The sequence below is a fragment of the Pteropus alecto genome, unplaced genomic scaffold, assembly GCF_000325575.1.
Source record: "Pteropus alecto unplaced genomic scaffold, ASM32557v1 scaffold8, whole genome shotgun sequence".
Taxonomy (NCBI): domain Eukaryota; kingdom Metazoa; phylum Chordata; class Mammalia; order Chiroptera; family Pteropodidae; genus Pteropus; species Pteropus alecto.
This window is the reverse complement of record NW_006494609.1, coordinates 5,264,711-5,280,627: the sequence shown is the minus strand read 5'-3', so window position 1 is coordinate 5,280,627 and position 15,917 is coordinate 5,264,711. Positions and strand designations below refer to the sequence as shown.

Below are 15,917 nucleotides of genomic sequence, written 5' to 3'. Positions count from 1 at the left end.
CTCATCCTAACCCCCTTAACTGCTCTGAATCCCAGTCGATTATAATTGGCCCCAAAATAGATCATCGAGAATGACCTTACTTTAGTAACAATAGCTGCCATCCTTATTAACAGCGCTAAAAGTAGGTACGATTGTGATCCCCACTTTGCAGATGAGGTACTGAGACTCACTGAGGTTTAACTTCCCCAGAGCTAAATGGCCAGAAGGAGGTAGAGCCAGGATTCAAACCAGGCGTGACCCACAGCCTTCCAGTAACCACTATTCTGTAATGGCTCCCACCCAGCAACTTCGGTACTTCTCAACTGAACTCTGTGAGTTTAAACAAGTTGCTTCCACTCTCAGCTTCGGTAAAATGGAAATAATAGCGGCACCACTCTCCAGGGCTAAATGAGAACATTGCAGTGCATGGGACCTTGGGACCTCTCACAGCTGCCCCTGTTACTGATTGCTCATAACACTCCGGGGAGGGTGGCAGATTACATTTCATTGTACTTTTTTGAGAGAGAAAGAAACCAAGGTTGAAGAGGTTGTCTAAAGTCCTGACACTTATCCTGTGTCACACTGTCCTGCGACCACATCAGCTCCCCAGCTCCTGATGTTTCCTTGGGGTGACATGAATGTCCAGTTCGCAGTGTCTGTTGACATTGGGAACAGGACTTTGCCCTGTGTCAAGTTCTCAGACTCAGGCTGAGATGTCAGGTGTCCCACAGCCACCATTTTCTGTTTCCTCAGAGAGCAGGCCCAGCCAGAGCTGGTCCTGGGAGAGCCAGCAAGTCACCACTTCTGAGAACCCCTCTTGTCAGGCTTGTTGGAGCTCCATAGAGCCATGGTCTGAAAGGCTGTGTTTGCCAAACCAATTGCATTTATTAAGTAATAATTCATTTTACTTGTCAAGGACGCATACAGGTCCAATCAGGGATCCTGATCAGCCCACGATAAGCAGTGCAACCAGACTGAGCTGACGGAATTCCAGCCAAAAGCAGAGAAATGACATTTCATTTAGTCTGGGCAGACCTGTCATGGGGAGATGTATGATCTCCCTTAAGCTTTATGAAATACTGCTAATCGTGCTGGGCCCCCTATTACTGCATCAAAAGATGGCCCCTAGAGGTCTAGGGAGTCAGGATGGGGGACCCCTTGCCCATGAGAGTGAGATGCTGTTGCTGCCAACTGCAGCTCATACACACATGAGCAAATCCACCAGAGCAGCCCTTCCCATTTCAACACCCCATCCAGACGCCCTTACTTGGGTGCCTTTCCATTTAGGGGCTGCTTTTGATGTTCATTTTAAGCAGATTTCACCACACTAGGCAGGTGGACAAGGCAGAGATAGGAGGGGAACCAGCCTATGGACCCAGCTTCACTCCGGAGCCATCCTAGTACTGCCACTTAGGGTATGGGTGACCTAGTGGACAAGTCAGCTCACCCTGGGTCTAAGTTCCCTTAGCTGTTAAGTAAAACTAACCCCAACTGCTCTGCTCTCTCACGGAGCAATCCCAAGATTCAAGGTCAAAATGTGATTACATATGGGAAAGAGCTCAATACACGACACAAAACACAAACGTGTTGTTTGTTTGTAATGCGGTAGCTCATTATTTTAAACTTGGAAAAAAATACACCCATTATCACCATCAAAGTGTAATTTCCAAAAAAAATTAAAAACATGACCCTCACACAAAAATACAGAATAAACATGCGTCAAAGATTATTTAACCAATCGATAAAGGAACAAACATGAAGGTAGAACTGGCTCAGAGAGAATTCTGAGGGGTTGGGTGTTTATGGGCATTTAACAGAATAAGAGCCTAAGATTCCTGGGTTACATACAAGACTGGTTATTATCCTACAGGGCAATAAGGAAATCATAACCTTTGGGGTTATCTTCTACTGGGCAGAAATTATTTGCTTCTCTACCGGATAAGATCTACAGATTGACGTGTGACTTCAATCTGAGCGCTTAATTAATTGTCAATAGCAAAGTCTAACAAAAATACATTCTCCTAGGTATTAAAAAATCCTCGAGTGGGCTGGCTGAACAATGCTCCAGAATAACTTTAAAAAACACACTGCATACTCTTGGCCTTATTTCTAACTTTTGGGTAATTTTTCTTTACATCTGTCAGAGTTGCACTAAATAGTCTCTGGGAACCAATTTGCCCAAAAAAAGGCAGCCGGTCCCCTCCCACTCACGGAGACATTAAAGGTCCCGGGAGAAACCCAAGGCATCGCTGGGCAGAGCCCCCTCTCCCACCCCTTCCATAATACTTTGCTACGTCTCATGATGAAGAATAATTGAAAATAGTGTTGCAGTGAACAAGGGGGAGTAGATATCTCTTTGAGACACCCATTTTGTTTCCTTTGGATATATATACCCAGAAGTGGGATTGCTAGATTATATGGCCGTCCTATTTTTAATTTTTTGAGGCACTTCTATTTTATTTTTCAGAGTGGCTACACCAATTTACAGCCCCACCAACCGTACATGAGGGTTCCCTTTTCTCCACATCCTCACCAACATCCTCCTGTCTTTCTGATGACAGCCATTCTAACAGGTACGTGGCGATCCCTCATTGTGGATTTGATTTTCATTTCCTTGATTAGTGATGTTGAGTACCTTTCATGTACTTGTTGGCCATTAGTATGTCTTCTTTGGAGAAATATCTACTCAATTCCTCTAAGGCTGCCCCTTGCCATGTCAGTGGTGGCAACTGAATAAAGACAGGAAGTACCACCTGTTTAGAATGGAAACAGCTAATACTCTGTGCCAGGCACAGTTCCAGGCACATTACATGGGCTGGCAGCTACCCTCTATGGTGGACAGGTGAAGGAAAAGGAATCTAAAAAGGGAGAGAAGCCTGGTCACCTGGCCAGGAGTCAGTGAAATCAAGATCCAAACCCAGATGGTGTGGCTCCAGGGAACCAGCTCCCAATGGCCAAGCCATCCTCCCGCTCCACTCTCCGCCTACAAGGACTCTCCTGGAGGCAGGAGCTACACCAAGAACCTCGGAGGGTCCCCCACGGCACCCAGGAAGGTATCCCATCTGGAGAAAAGAGTCTCAGTGGGAAATCCAGGACTGTTCGTCTAACCAAAAACACACTGTTAACCAAAGCCATCGTATAGCAATTTTTAGGGAAAAAGTCAGTAACGAGTCTTTTAATTGTTCTATATGAAAAGAATGTGCCACTCACATAAGTGATTTCAGCAATTACACAATGCCTTTATTCTCGAACAGTTGGGGGTGGGGGAGGAAGGCCAGGATTCTATAAAAAGGGTGAGTAAAGAATTTAGTAAATAATATTTAAATCACAGAGTTATTTTTGGATTTTTCTTAAAACTTGAATTGCCCGAAAGTACTTAAGTTATTTTATAATTGCATGAATTAATTTATTCCCACCCCCGAGGGAAAGTCTATTTATGTTCTTTGGGGTGGGGGGGGGGCATCATGAAAGCAAGGCCGAGATCTCTAAAAGAAACAGGAGGTTGGAGCTGCAGGCTATTAATGATCACATAAGTAGCCTGATATGAAGTATAAGGAGGTTAACAATTCAAACCCCCTTTACCCTTCTCCCAGTTTCTGCCCAGCCTTCTTGATGGACTAAAAGACCAGACCAGACCACAGCCTAGAGCATTCTCCTCTCCCCACAGACCACCTCTACCCCCTGGAACCACCCCTGAGATATATAAATCTCATATTACTTGCTGCTGCCCAGCACAAGGCCACATCTATTCACTGAGTGGGTCAGTCTTGGACTAGCAAACGCTGAGATGAAATCCCTGACGTGAAGGCACTGGGGACCTCTTCAACCACACGCGGTGTCGGGAGAGGTAATGAGGAAGGGAGGAGAGGTGCTGAGTTAATTACAGGAAACTGGAAGAATAATTCTAACTGTGGAGCTCCAAGGAGCTTGGTGAAAGTCTCTCCAGATTGTGCTCGAACCGGGACATCACCCGAGAGCCAGAGCATGGAGCATCCACGAGGCCAGTACGGACTCCTCAGGTCTCAGGGCCAGACAGGCTCAAAGAACCATGGCTGCCGGAGGGACTGGGAGGGGGTCCGCAGGGTGATGACTCCTGGAAGACACAGCGAAGGGAGGAACACCTGTCGCCATCTGACGTTCCTGCCTAAGGCAACAACTTACTCCAAAGAAATCTTTCCACATCTTCCACCTTACCTGGGCCAATATGACAATGGGGAGGGGTTTGTTCCCTACATGTTCCCCCTTCTCCTGGGAGTTTTTCCCGCTAGCATCAGAGTGGGCGGCGAGGTGGAATTCTAGTGTAATAGCATGTGCCGCGATGGACTGTGGGCACTGTGCCAACTGCTTCGTGTTTCAATCATCAAACAGTCCTTCGGGTCCCTCTTGTACCCCACTTTACAATAGGAAGCTGGGGCATCCAAAGGATGACTCGCTCCACCAAGGAGGCACAGCTGGTTAGTAGCAGAGCCAGCACCAACTCTAGGAAGACGACGTCCAGAGCACCACTGGTCCCCACTTCTGACACCTCCACTGTTGGGGACATGAACACCTAGGAACCCATCTGTGCACCTGAGCCTCTCAAGATTTGGTCCAAGAAGTTACGGAGGGGAGGGCGATGGAAGGTGTTTTCTTTCTAGTGATTTCTGTGAACAGGGTCTGTGCACCTCTGCAGCTTCTCTTCCCTGGTTTGAGCACCTTCCATCACAGATCCAGAGAGGCCCTGGGAGGTGGCACTGAGCACAAAGGAAACATCTCACTTGGTCCTTGGCGGTGTGGGGGGACGAGCGGAAAGTCCAAGGAGATGGGGAAGGGGAGTCAGCATTCACTCAACTCATGACCATCATTCACAGACAACAGAGAGAGGTGGAAAGCAAAGAAGATTCTGAAAGATCTGGAGGAAGATACTCCCGTGTGACAAGTAACCTCAGGAGTTATAAATGACTTTTTTTTTTTATAGAACTTCACAACTTGCGAAGTCTGCCTAACGACGCTGTGAAGTAAGTACAGTTATCACTCCAACTGTATAGATGAGGAAATCAGATTCGGAGTTTAAGTAACTTACACAAGGGCACCTGGACAATAAATGGCAGAGCCAGACACAAAGCCAGGTGCCTCGACTGTGAAACCCTCTGCCCCTCCATAGCATGCAGCACAGGTGTAGCCTTACCCACCCCCACATCTCCCACAATCTGTCCACACCTCTACTATATCACTTACATGCAACGCATGGACATAGTAGGTGCTCGATAAACATTTGCTGAAGGATGCATCTGAGACCCTTTTACTGCCCCTACTGTGACAAAGAATGGATTTTAAAATAACTGGAAAGAGCAAACACAGCAAGGGCTTCGGCTGAGCATAGCAGACTAAACCCATGCACTGACCAATCCCTTCACCAACCCCACTAAAAACACTCTAAAGGAGACAAAGGCAAAGATCCCACCATAAAGAAAGAGAGCAGAAGGGCCCTCGACTGCAGACAAAAAGATTAGCAAGATTGGGGTGGAGGGGACAGGCAGCTACTGAGAAATGGCTCAGCAGGCTGGACAACAGGGAACCCTGGCTGGCGATGGGAACTTGATGTTTTCTATCTCTGAGCCCAGAGAGGCTGGCAGCTGAGGGCCCCTGACACCTCTGAAAACAGGAGTTGGGGGCTTTTAAAAGGAGGATTAGTGGAAAGACTTTCAAAGCCCTAGCTCCCCTTCCAACCAGACAGAAGATAGGTTTACTCCCTGAGGAGGTAAGAGAAGACAGGTTCCGGAGGCCACCGCACATGCCAGGAGGGCCAACCGAGGACACAGGACTGACTCAAAGTCCAGATAATGACCACTGGGCGCGCCTGGCCCTGTTTCCCCGCTGTCTCCCAGGCCTCTGGGACGGACAGGCTGGTGTCTTTGCAAGCCCCCATCCCTGCACCCATCCCCATTCTTCACAGACTGCAGATGTCTGTCCACCAGGCCTCCAGTCCCCATCTTCCCCAACCCCAAACCTGCAACTTTGTCACCTTTCTCTCAGCTAATTTCACGCAAACTCAATTGGGCCTTAGCCCAGGCGAGGTCTTAAATACGTACTCACTGAAATCCAATTAACCTTCGATAAAGGTCCTGCAATCAATAGTCGTCCTGTGGCTTGAGGAGGCTCTATCCAGCCTGGGAACACACGTTCCCACACGACCTTTACTTATAATGAAATCAATGACAGCCACTGTCACCAATTCTTAAAGTGACTGGCAAATATGATCATCGGGTCAGGCCCTCAGTGATATCTGCTTCTGGGCTCAGAGACACAAACAAACAAGGGCCCCCGCCGGCTGCTGACCCGCTACAGCCCCGCATTCCCCCGCAGGTGAAAACACCTGGGCAGGGTTGCCTCTCGCCCAAAGGTGCCCAGACCCTCTGGCCTTGTGACAGGTGGTTCCTGAACTTCAGTGAATATGTGAACCACCTGGAGAGTTTGTTAAAATGCAGATTCTTTTACCCAGCCCCCGAAACCCTTCCCGCTTAGTAAATTTGGGGTGGGGCCCAGGATTCAGCATTGTTAAATAAGCCCCCTGGTGACTGAAAGAGATGGCTCCAGTCCTAGATCCCAGCAAACTGAGAATCCTTGCTCTCTGAAATATCCAGGCAGGACTACGCACGAAGTCCAGCTAATCCAAAACCTTCGGTAAGAAAACTGAGGCCCAGAGAGTGAGAGTGACTTGTCCAAGGTCACACAGTCACTGGCAGAGCTGAAGCTTTAACCCAGGTCTCTTGCCTCCTAATCTGGTGTTTCGTCACCAGAGTCTCGGGAACTGGTCTTAGGGTCCTCACATGCGAGGCCCAGCTGGGCTGGGATGCTATGGGGTGAGGGGGCTTCTTCAAAGTGGAGTGGGGATGATTCGACCAGTCGTTGGAGGGGTCTGGAGCTATCGCTACCCACCTCAGGAGGGGTTCCTTCTAGAGGCGCTTCCGGCTGAGCCCCACCTTCCAGCTGGGCCATCAGCTTACAGTGGCCAAGATGCCACTAACCACCCTGCCCCCCAGGATTTGAGCTGAGCTCTTTGCCCCTTGTCATTCCTATCTGTCCCTTGTACTTCCCTCCCCAAGGAACATAGAGCCAGGCTGTCCTCAGGAGGTAGAGTCATTCCAGGGATAGGCTCATTGAGTCTCAGAGTCTTGGGGAGACTTTGGAACCTCAGAAGCCTGTTAGAAACTTTCAGTAACATGGAGGCTCCCACACTCTGCACGCAAGCATGCACTCACACACACCTGTCTTCCATGAGGCCTGTGGCTTTGATATTGGTTGGTAAGAGACGTAATAGATTGATTTCGGCAAAGTCAAGCCCATTGCTAATCTACTCTCAACATCACCAATGGTTGGTGACACCACAGTAGAACAAATGGCCCATGGCCCCCTGTCCAGCCTGAGGTTTCTATGGAAGTATTTAATGGCATCATCTCAGAATATCAAGAGCTTCCTGAGTCGTGCAAACCCTAAAAGCCAGGGGCAGGGGATTAAGGAATTGATTGATTCCTTAGGAATGCCCAAGGAATTAAGACAGTGTACTTTATTATCTTCAAGATAGACCAAAGGAAAAGAAAAGAGCTTCCAAAAAAGCCCCTCAGCTGACTGATGACAAAGATGCCAAACTCAAAAGACTATATTGTATGATTCCATTTACACGAAGTTCAGTAATGAATGGAGGTGATTATGGCGACCGAAGTCAGAAGAGCAGTAGCTCTGGTCTCTGGTCAGCGTGAGGGTGTCGACTGGGAGGGGGCATAAGGGCACCTGCCAGGTGGCTAGAAATGATTGGTTTCTTTATCTGGCTGGTGATTACATGGTCTATCCATACGAAAACTCACTGAGGTATACCATTAAGATCTGGGACCTTACGTAAGCTACCTTCCCTCTCTGATTCTTCACTGCAAAATGCAGATGATAAGACTCTCTCCCAAGGTTACAATGCAAAAAAGTCTTGGTATAGGGAGTCGGGCAGTTGGTAAATGTTCATGGTGAAAGGAGGTAAAGAAGGAAAGGACAGGGCTCAATGATGATGATAACAATGAAAATCGCAGCAATAATCAACTAGCTACCAATTTGAAGTCCTAACCACATGCCAGGCGCCGTGCTAAGCACTGCCGGAGCGCTCAGTCCTCACATCTCTATCAAATGGAACGACGTTTGTATGAAATGGATAAAATGACCCTTGATGTAAGCCAGAGAGAGAGGGGCTGCTTTTAAATAGCGCCTGGGGGCTGGGCAAAGCTTCTCAGTCAGTATTCCAGCCCCTAGCTCCAGGAGTTACTGATGTGGCTGTCAACCTGGTGGCCCCAGGTTCCACCGCAGCCCAAGGCAAATCCATGGGAGGGAGGTGAAGAAGGTAGAGAAGTAAGGACTTCGAAGTTATGCAGATCTGAGTTCAAATCCTAGCTCAGCCTCTGCTACTGTGTGATATTGGGCAAGTTGTTTAACCTCTCTGAGCTCTAGCTTTCTCATCTGTAAATGGAGTTAACAATATACCCTTGGCAGGACAGCTATAAAGAGTAGAGATTATATGTGTCACAAGCTTGGCACATATTAGTTGCTTATAACAATTATTGTTATTATTATTGTTTTCCCCAAATCACTCTGATATCAGCTTGCCCAGCTATACATGTCCACAGGAAAGAGAAAACCAGCACTCTACCCCAGCCCTGACTCATGGGGGCCAACCCAGGGCATGAGGCTGGCTTATTTACCTTCCCAGATATCTACTGAGGGTCTGCTTTGCACACAACACTGGCCCTTATCTGCAAGGCTATTAAAGAGGGATGGAGGCAGGAATAGATGAGCCCAGGCCCTCGGAGGGCACCACCCTGCCCCAGCTCCCACCAGCTGTCTTCGGCCCAGCTGCCCCTCCTCCCAGGCACCTCGCTCAGCCACCAGCAAGCAGCTACAGCAGGGCACATCTTTGTTTGTACTTGTCAAAGCTGCCTCTGATTAAACGCCATTACAGCCCTGGGCTCACTGGATCCAAAAAGATTAATGGATTTAAGGGTGCTGTCATAATGAAAATCCTACTGCAGCTGGCAGTAACTGAATGCCAGTAACCTGGCAGGGGGCAGATGGGAGTGAGAGGTCTCTGGGATCTTTCCTGATCAGCAAGTAGAGAGACGATGGAAAGGCTCTTCAGGAAAAGTTAGAAGTGACCTCCCCTTTCCTTCCCTCCCCCCCATTTCCCTCCCCCACTTCCTCCACTGGAGCCAAAGACTCTGTTCTCAAGGGTCCCAGTGGGCAAAGGGATCCCTGGCTAGATACAAGGCACACTCCCACCCCAACCGACAGGACAAGAGATGGGCAAGTAGGTCTCCTGCCTCCTCTGCAGGCAGCTCTGCCCTGACACTTCCCCAGCCCACTGAAGTAGAAGCTGACTCTCTCGCTCTCTCTCTCTCTCTCAGCTTTTCTCCCCATCTGTAAAGTGGAGGGCTGAATTAGAATGACAGTTCTCTTACCCTTTCCTCCCAGCCCCCCGAGCAGAACTCTTCCAGGAAAGCCCAAAAGCTGTGTATTTAACTCCAACGCTAGGCTGTGAGCTCCTGAAGGAAGGAAGTTATGTCTGGTTCTCCTCTGAACCCCATACCTAGGACTGACATAGCAGGAACTGTAAAAATAATGAATGTTGTTGTAAAAGTGCAGCTCCACCCCTACTTTTGGGACCTTATAGTGACAAAGAAGAAAATGGGGTATGGGCCCCACCACAGTGGCCAGCTTTCCCTAAGACCAATTGGGTGGGAGGTGGGCGACAGAAGCCCCTTTCATCCTGTTCTATGAAGTGGAAATAGTTGCCTACTGTTGTCCCCTTTTTGCCTGATACCTTGAGCACTGGGGAGAGGAAAGGGGAGAGCGTTGTGTCCAGGCTCCGACAGGCAGAAGGATTAAGTCGCATGGATTTCGCTCCATTATTCTCTGTGGCCACTTAGGCCTGTGAAGCTTGGATGGTACATGAAGACAGGTGGTAATCACTTGTCCAAGCAGGAGCTGCAAGGAGAGGCTGCAAACATGTGCGTGCACCCCACTTCATGCTGCCAACCCCAGCTTTAGGAGATAGGGCAGAGGGTTATACTAGATGACCTGGAAGGACACTTCATGCTCAGTGATTTTATAATTGTTCAGACAGCAGGCCCCTTTCAAGGCACTGAGACCTCACCTGGACACACCTGTCCTTGCTGGGCTGCCCCTACCAAACCCATGTCCTTCACACAGCCACCTTGAGCTCTCGGCCTCACCTCGTTGACATCGATCTTGTTCTTCTCCATGTAGTCTCTGTCATTGACTTGCCCACCATCCACAAACTCCATCAGAAGGACCCGCTTGGTAGACAGCTCCCAGTAGATTTGGGGGACCTGGAAATAGGAAAGCAGAACAGAAAAGTCTGGGAAACTGGGGGCCAGGGCTGAGGACCACCAAGAGGCACAGCAAGCCAGACAATAGCAGACACTCCTCTCAGCAACAGGAGAGAAGGCCTGAGCAGGACCTCAGCAGTGATGGGTGGGACAAGTGGGAGGCAGGCCAAGAGAGAAGGGCAGGATGCTCTGCCTCCTCCAGCTAGGCCCCAGCCCCGTCCTTTAGAGACTCCTTCCTGCTTAAGGACCAGAGAACAGCTTCCCTGCCATCCTCGGTGCATTCTGGATACAATTAAAAGCCAAAACTAAAATTGGGACTTGGGGGAAAATGTGGGGAACCTCTCACACCTGAGCCACAGTTGATGTTAAAAGCTATTTCCTTCTCTCACCAGGCTGATTTCAGGCTCCTCACAGGAATCTCAACCCTCTGCTTCAGTTTCTACACCTGTGCAATTATATGTTTTGTATGAATGAATGAATGAATGTTTACTGGATGAAATAGGTATGGCCATGTGACACGGTTCTGGCTTATGAGACATAAGTGGACATCTGCTAGTGGTTCTCGGAAGATTTTTATTTTCTTGATAAAAAAAGATATTTGTAGATGACGTAATTCTTCTTAGCCCTCTCTTCCTGGTGTGATACCTGGAGACCTGGTATGTGATACCTGGAGCCACAGCAGCTGTCTTGCACCCAGAGGAAAAGTGAAGGAAGTCACAGAGATGCCATTTTTGATACTGTCAAATCACTAAGATAATATCGGCTGGCAACTGCTCAAGCCCTCTTGCTACGTGAGCAAAATAAATCCTTTTTGTTTAAGACACTCTAAATTGGACTATCAGTTTCCTGAAGAAAATGCATTCCTAACGGATATCCTCTCCAACCCCCTCTGACTCTGAGAACACCCAATCGCCAAAAAGAGAACAGACTTCTCCCGGAACAGGCAAGATACTGGACGGCACCAAGAACTGCTGGGCTCCCGCATGAGCGAGCGACACCCTTCAGTCCCACCCCAGCAGCGGGGCAAGAATTACCGATGTCGGCATGCCACGTCTCCCCACCAACTGGATGGGCTTATGTCTACTTCCAAATAAAGAAACGAGGGAAGCTAACTAAGGTGTTTTGGAGAATAAGGACTTCCCTCATCTCAACCCCTGAAACTCATCCAGCAGTAAGATAGTGGCCATCAAGTCAAGAAACCGGTATCCTTTGCTAGTTCTGCTAATGACTGTTGTGTCTCAGTCCAGTTCCTGTAGGCCTGGGTCCTCATCGGAGAGGAGACTGTTCCTGCCCCATCTCAATAAGGATCTCTGAGGATGAGTAGGGCCCACATACAAGTGTAACACCCCGGGCTCCCTGGAACAAAGGTTCCAACTGCAATCAAGGTGTCATTTTGGTTTGCTACGTTCCTACAGTGTTTGCCATTTGAAAATCTGGGGCAATAGAGAAATCCGTGACTCTCTGTTACTTTGAATTTAAAATTCAGTCTTGCTTCGCATTTTTCAAAAAGTATTTTTAAAAACACAAACGCCAAGTTGACTGCTGTTGTTCGCGGCTTTAAAATGAAAGGGACATGTTTTGGGGTTAAGTTCTTCCCTAGGTTTATTTGGACCTAAGGCCTGGCAGTGGGCACCTGGGGCTCACCGTCAGACCTCCACCTGGGCCTACCTGGAAACAGCCATGAAGTGCCACTGACGGAAAGAGAAACGCACAGGCCGGAGACTCCCCGGGCTTGTTAATCAGTGTTATGGGCGGCCGGGTTCCCCCTTCCTCCACCTTTCCTCCCGCCTCTCCCCCAAGGCACCCATCTTGACAGGGGACACAAGATCAAGTGAATTGCCCCAAATCACCACGTGGGCAGGAGGGTTTGGGGTGTGAGATGAAATTCACTTTACCCCAATACCCGCGTTTCACCACTGCTCCTTCCTCTGCTTCTTCTGTCAAGGAACGGAAAGATGAAAGAGACAAATTTTAAAGAGATAATAAGAACCCTCCGCCGAAAATTAAACCCTGGGAGGCTCATGGCCAAGGTACGCACTGACCCCACAGGCAGGGTCAAACCCTGGCCATGAGGACCGCTGAGTCCAAGGTCTCCTTGTCATAGAGCAGAGGCCCCACTCCTGTGGGCTCCACCTGCCCCCACAATGGGGCCTGTCTTGACCCCAAGAAAGAGGCCATAGATTACACAAAGTTCCAGCTCAAGACCCTAGGCCTCAGCCTCATAGTCTGTCCCTGATTCCGTGCCTCTGCTTTGATCCTGTGCTTTAGTCAATGTGCCTAAAAAGCAAGCCCTGGATTGCCTCAGCGAGTGCCCACCACCCAGGGCCAAAATCCTCCCGCCACCCAAGCTCAGGGGCAGAGCGCAGACCCAGAGTCAGATTGTTGGGCTGGAGCCCCAGCTTTGCCACCTCCAGGCTGTGTAACTGTGGCTAAGTCTTATAACCTCTCTGAGTGCCAGCTTCCCCACCTGTAAGATAGTGATGAAGGTTACAATGGAATCAACACTCCCTACTTCCTCCTAGCATGTGTGGAGTTCTGGTGCTCAACCCAGAAGCACCCAGCAGCTGCTGGACAAACATCAGCTGCCATATGACGGCCATGTAGTTTCACATGTGGTTCTGATACACAACCAGGGCTGAGAGTTAATGTTACAGATAGTTTAGCACAATTCAGATCTTCCCCACAAATTGTAGCAGAGGCAGAATAGCACAGCGGTTTACTGCGTAGGTTCTGAAGCCAGACTGCCTCCATTCAGAGCCTGCATCTGCCCCTTATCAGGAGGCTGCGTAACCTTGGACAAATGGTTTCATCTCTCTGCGGCCCAGCTTCCCCATTAGTGATGTGGGGCTAATGTCCCCTTGTGGAGCTGTTATAAGGATTAAAGTGTAAACACATGTAATGTACTTTTTTAAAGTGCTTAACACAGCATAAGCATGTAAAAAATGTTAATTAATATTATACATCAGTGGTTCTTAATCTTTGAGATTCTGGGGAAGGTATGGCGCTTTTCCGAAAGCATGCACATCACCTAACAGGATTTGTCTACAATGTCTGGAGAGTTCCAGGCTCCTAACCTCCCACTAAGAAACTCTGGAGTGGCCCTCCTCCAGAGATGACCCCCATCCCCACCTCCATATGTAGAGATGTACTCTCATCTCTTCCAGTCCCAAACCCTGTGGTTATAAGGCTTCTCCCCACTACCTTGTCTCAGCTGTCTCTGAGGTCAGTTACAAATCTCACCGCTTGTCCTATCCCTTCCCCCAGTACACACTGATGCCAAATCCACAAACGCCCTGGTCTTGACCGTTCAGCCTGGCTGCCCCCTCACCTCTCCCAGTCTGCCCAACGCCACATTTGCATTCAGTATTTGTCTGAGGCTCAGAGATTTATAACACAGGGCTGAGGTTATTAAGCCCCACTGGAAGATGCCTCACACACTGAGAGGTAAATTCTTTGCTGAGGCTTAATTACGCACAGATGTTGAGATGGGGTGCCAGTGTGCAAAAGCAATCTATCTCCAGTTTTAAGAGCCGAACTGGGTTCACGGAGCAAAATTCACTTTCCACTCGTTATTTGTTTAGGCAAAATTAATTACTCAGGAGCCTTAACTCCACCATTGTCTTAGGAATGGTGTGCAGGTTTTAGAAGCAGCAGGTCCAATCGTTACATTAATTATTTACCCATTTGGCATCCTTGTTTCAAAAATGTGTATTATTATTATTATTATTATTACATGTCTTGGTCTGGCAGATGCTAGTTGGCCCCATCCAGGGGACGATTTTGCTGTTTCCATGGGAACAGTGGAAGAGATGGTTGTTTGTCTGGCTCATAGTTCTAGCTCTGAAGAGCACCCCTGCCAGGTAAGAGGCAACAGAATGTTCTTAGACAAGCACCAGAGTTGAAGCCTGAAAATCTGGGTTGCCTCTCTACTCTGACTGCCATCTGTAAAATGGGATGATGGTTGTTGGAAGAATTCAGTGTCATTGTCCCTGCACAGTGCTCAGTGCAGCAGAGGAAAGAGTCGGTAAATACTGTCTACCCACTTGAATAATCAACATGCCGTGGAAGTCTCAACGAAGCGCCGTACCCTGGTTGGATCTAAGCACTTCTTTTTGGGCATCCACAGAAATGCAGATAAGTCTCTGACAACATGCCCGACCTGCACCATAACAACACATTTTCGTGTTTGTCCCCCAGCTGGTGGAAACTTTTCCCAGGCAGGAGCCAACCATCTCTTATTCATCTAGACACCCTCCAGCAACTAGCACAACAACAGCCTCAGGAAATGCTCAGTAAATGTGGAATAAAGGAATAAAAGAAATGGGATATGCAAGTGAAAGCATATTTTAGACTCCAGAGCATTATGCTAATTAGTTAATATCATTACTTGTCTGAGAGAGCCAAGTTTTCATTGAATTGGTGGTTTGAACTTCAAGACTGGGGCAGTGTCACCAGATCTAGCTTGCATGTCTGGAATTATAGACACAAGAGGATCTGTACATCCACATCTATGATGGCAACCAGGAGAAGGCAGTCAAGCATACTTGGGGCATCTAGACAGACCTGACTCCCAACTCACTCGAAGAGTTAAACTTTGCCAGTGGCTACACCTTCCCCCAAAACCAATGTGTCAAGAGACCACCACACTGATCGCCATAGCGGTGGCTCTTTCTCCCATGAGTCATGCTTTAGAATTCTCAAGTGGCCAGGATAGACACAGCCCCAGTCTCCCCGTCTCTGTTCATCAATCTGGACAGCAGAAGTGGAAACACTCCCTCCATGATATGTTCAGAAGCCACATGAACACTTTAGTTCAGAGCAAGAGACCTCTCCATTCAATATCCTGAGAGGTCTCCCCAAGAGGGGTACTACTTGACCATCTGCTCTGGAACTAGCACCCAGAGCTCCTAAGAGCTCTGTGACTCCCCCTCCCGCATTCTGCAGACCTCCTGGGTGAACAGACCAGGGCTGCCCTCTTCCAGCAGACCACCGTGCCCCATGTCCTGCACCTCCTACCTTTAAGAAGTCAAAGTGCTTGAGCATTTGGGCCACTTTCTCTGCGTTCCTCCCTTCATTGAGGAAATCCAGCTCCAAAGGCAGGTTCTTCTTGGCTTCATCCACCAGCCACATGAACTCGAACTCTGGGAACAGCTGCTTCACAGCCAGGACAAGCACCTACAATCCACCAAACACCCCATCAGTCAGCCCATGACACCCGCCAAGCACCCTGCCACCCTCCCAGGCCTCCACTGGAGTGAGAGTGGGTAGGAAAACTGCTCCCCTGGGGCCCATCGCTATAGTCCAAATCCAAGCGACAAAAACTCAACAGCTGCCAGCGTAACAACCACCACTTGCTGAGTGCTCCCCATGTGCTCAGTACTGGCTCAGCACTTAACTTAGTTACTTCGCTTCATTTTCACAACTCTGGGAGGTACACAGGATACACTCTTACCATCTCCCCATTTTACAGATGAGGAAGTTGAGACTCTGAGAAGTTTTATGATTTTTCTAAATTTGTCCAGCACAGAAACAGATTCCACCTGGGTCTCCCCTTGCTCTCAAGCGTCACTGAAC

General features: G+C 48.7%; 1 protein-coding gene across 3 annotated transcripts in view; it reads right to left on the bottom strand.

Moving 5' to 3' along the window:
- The window catches only part of ADCK1 (aarF domain containing kinase 1), a 105,241-nt gene that overhangs the window by 15,640 nt on the left and 73,684 nt on the right, over positions 1-15,917 (bottom strand). For all 3 annotated transcript variants that reach the window (XM_006925489.3, XM_025042109.1, XM_015599564.2), the window contains 2 exons: positions 15,360-15,518; positions 10,227-10,343 (listed from right to left, as the gene is read on the bottom strand). In XM_006925489.3, the coding sequence (XP_006925551.1) occupies positions 10,227-10,343; positions 15,360-15,518 (276 nt within the window). The remainder of the gene's footprint in view (positions 1-10,226; positions 10,344-15,359; positions 15,519-15,917) is intronic.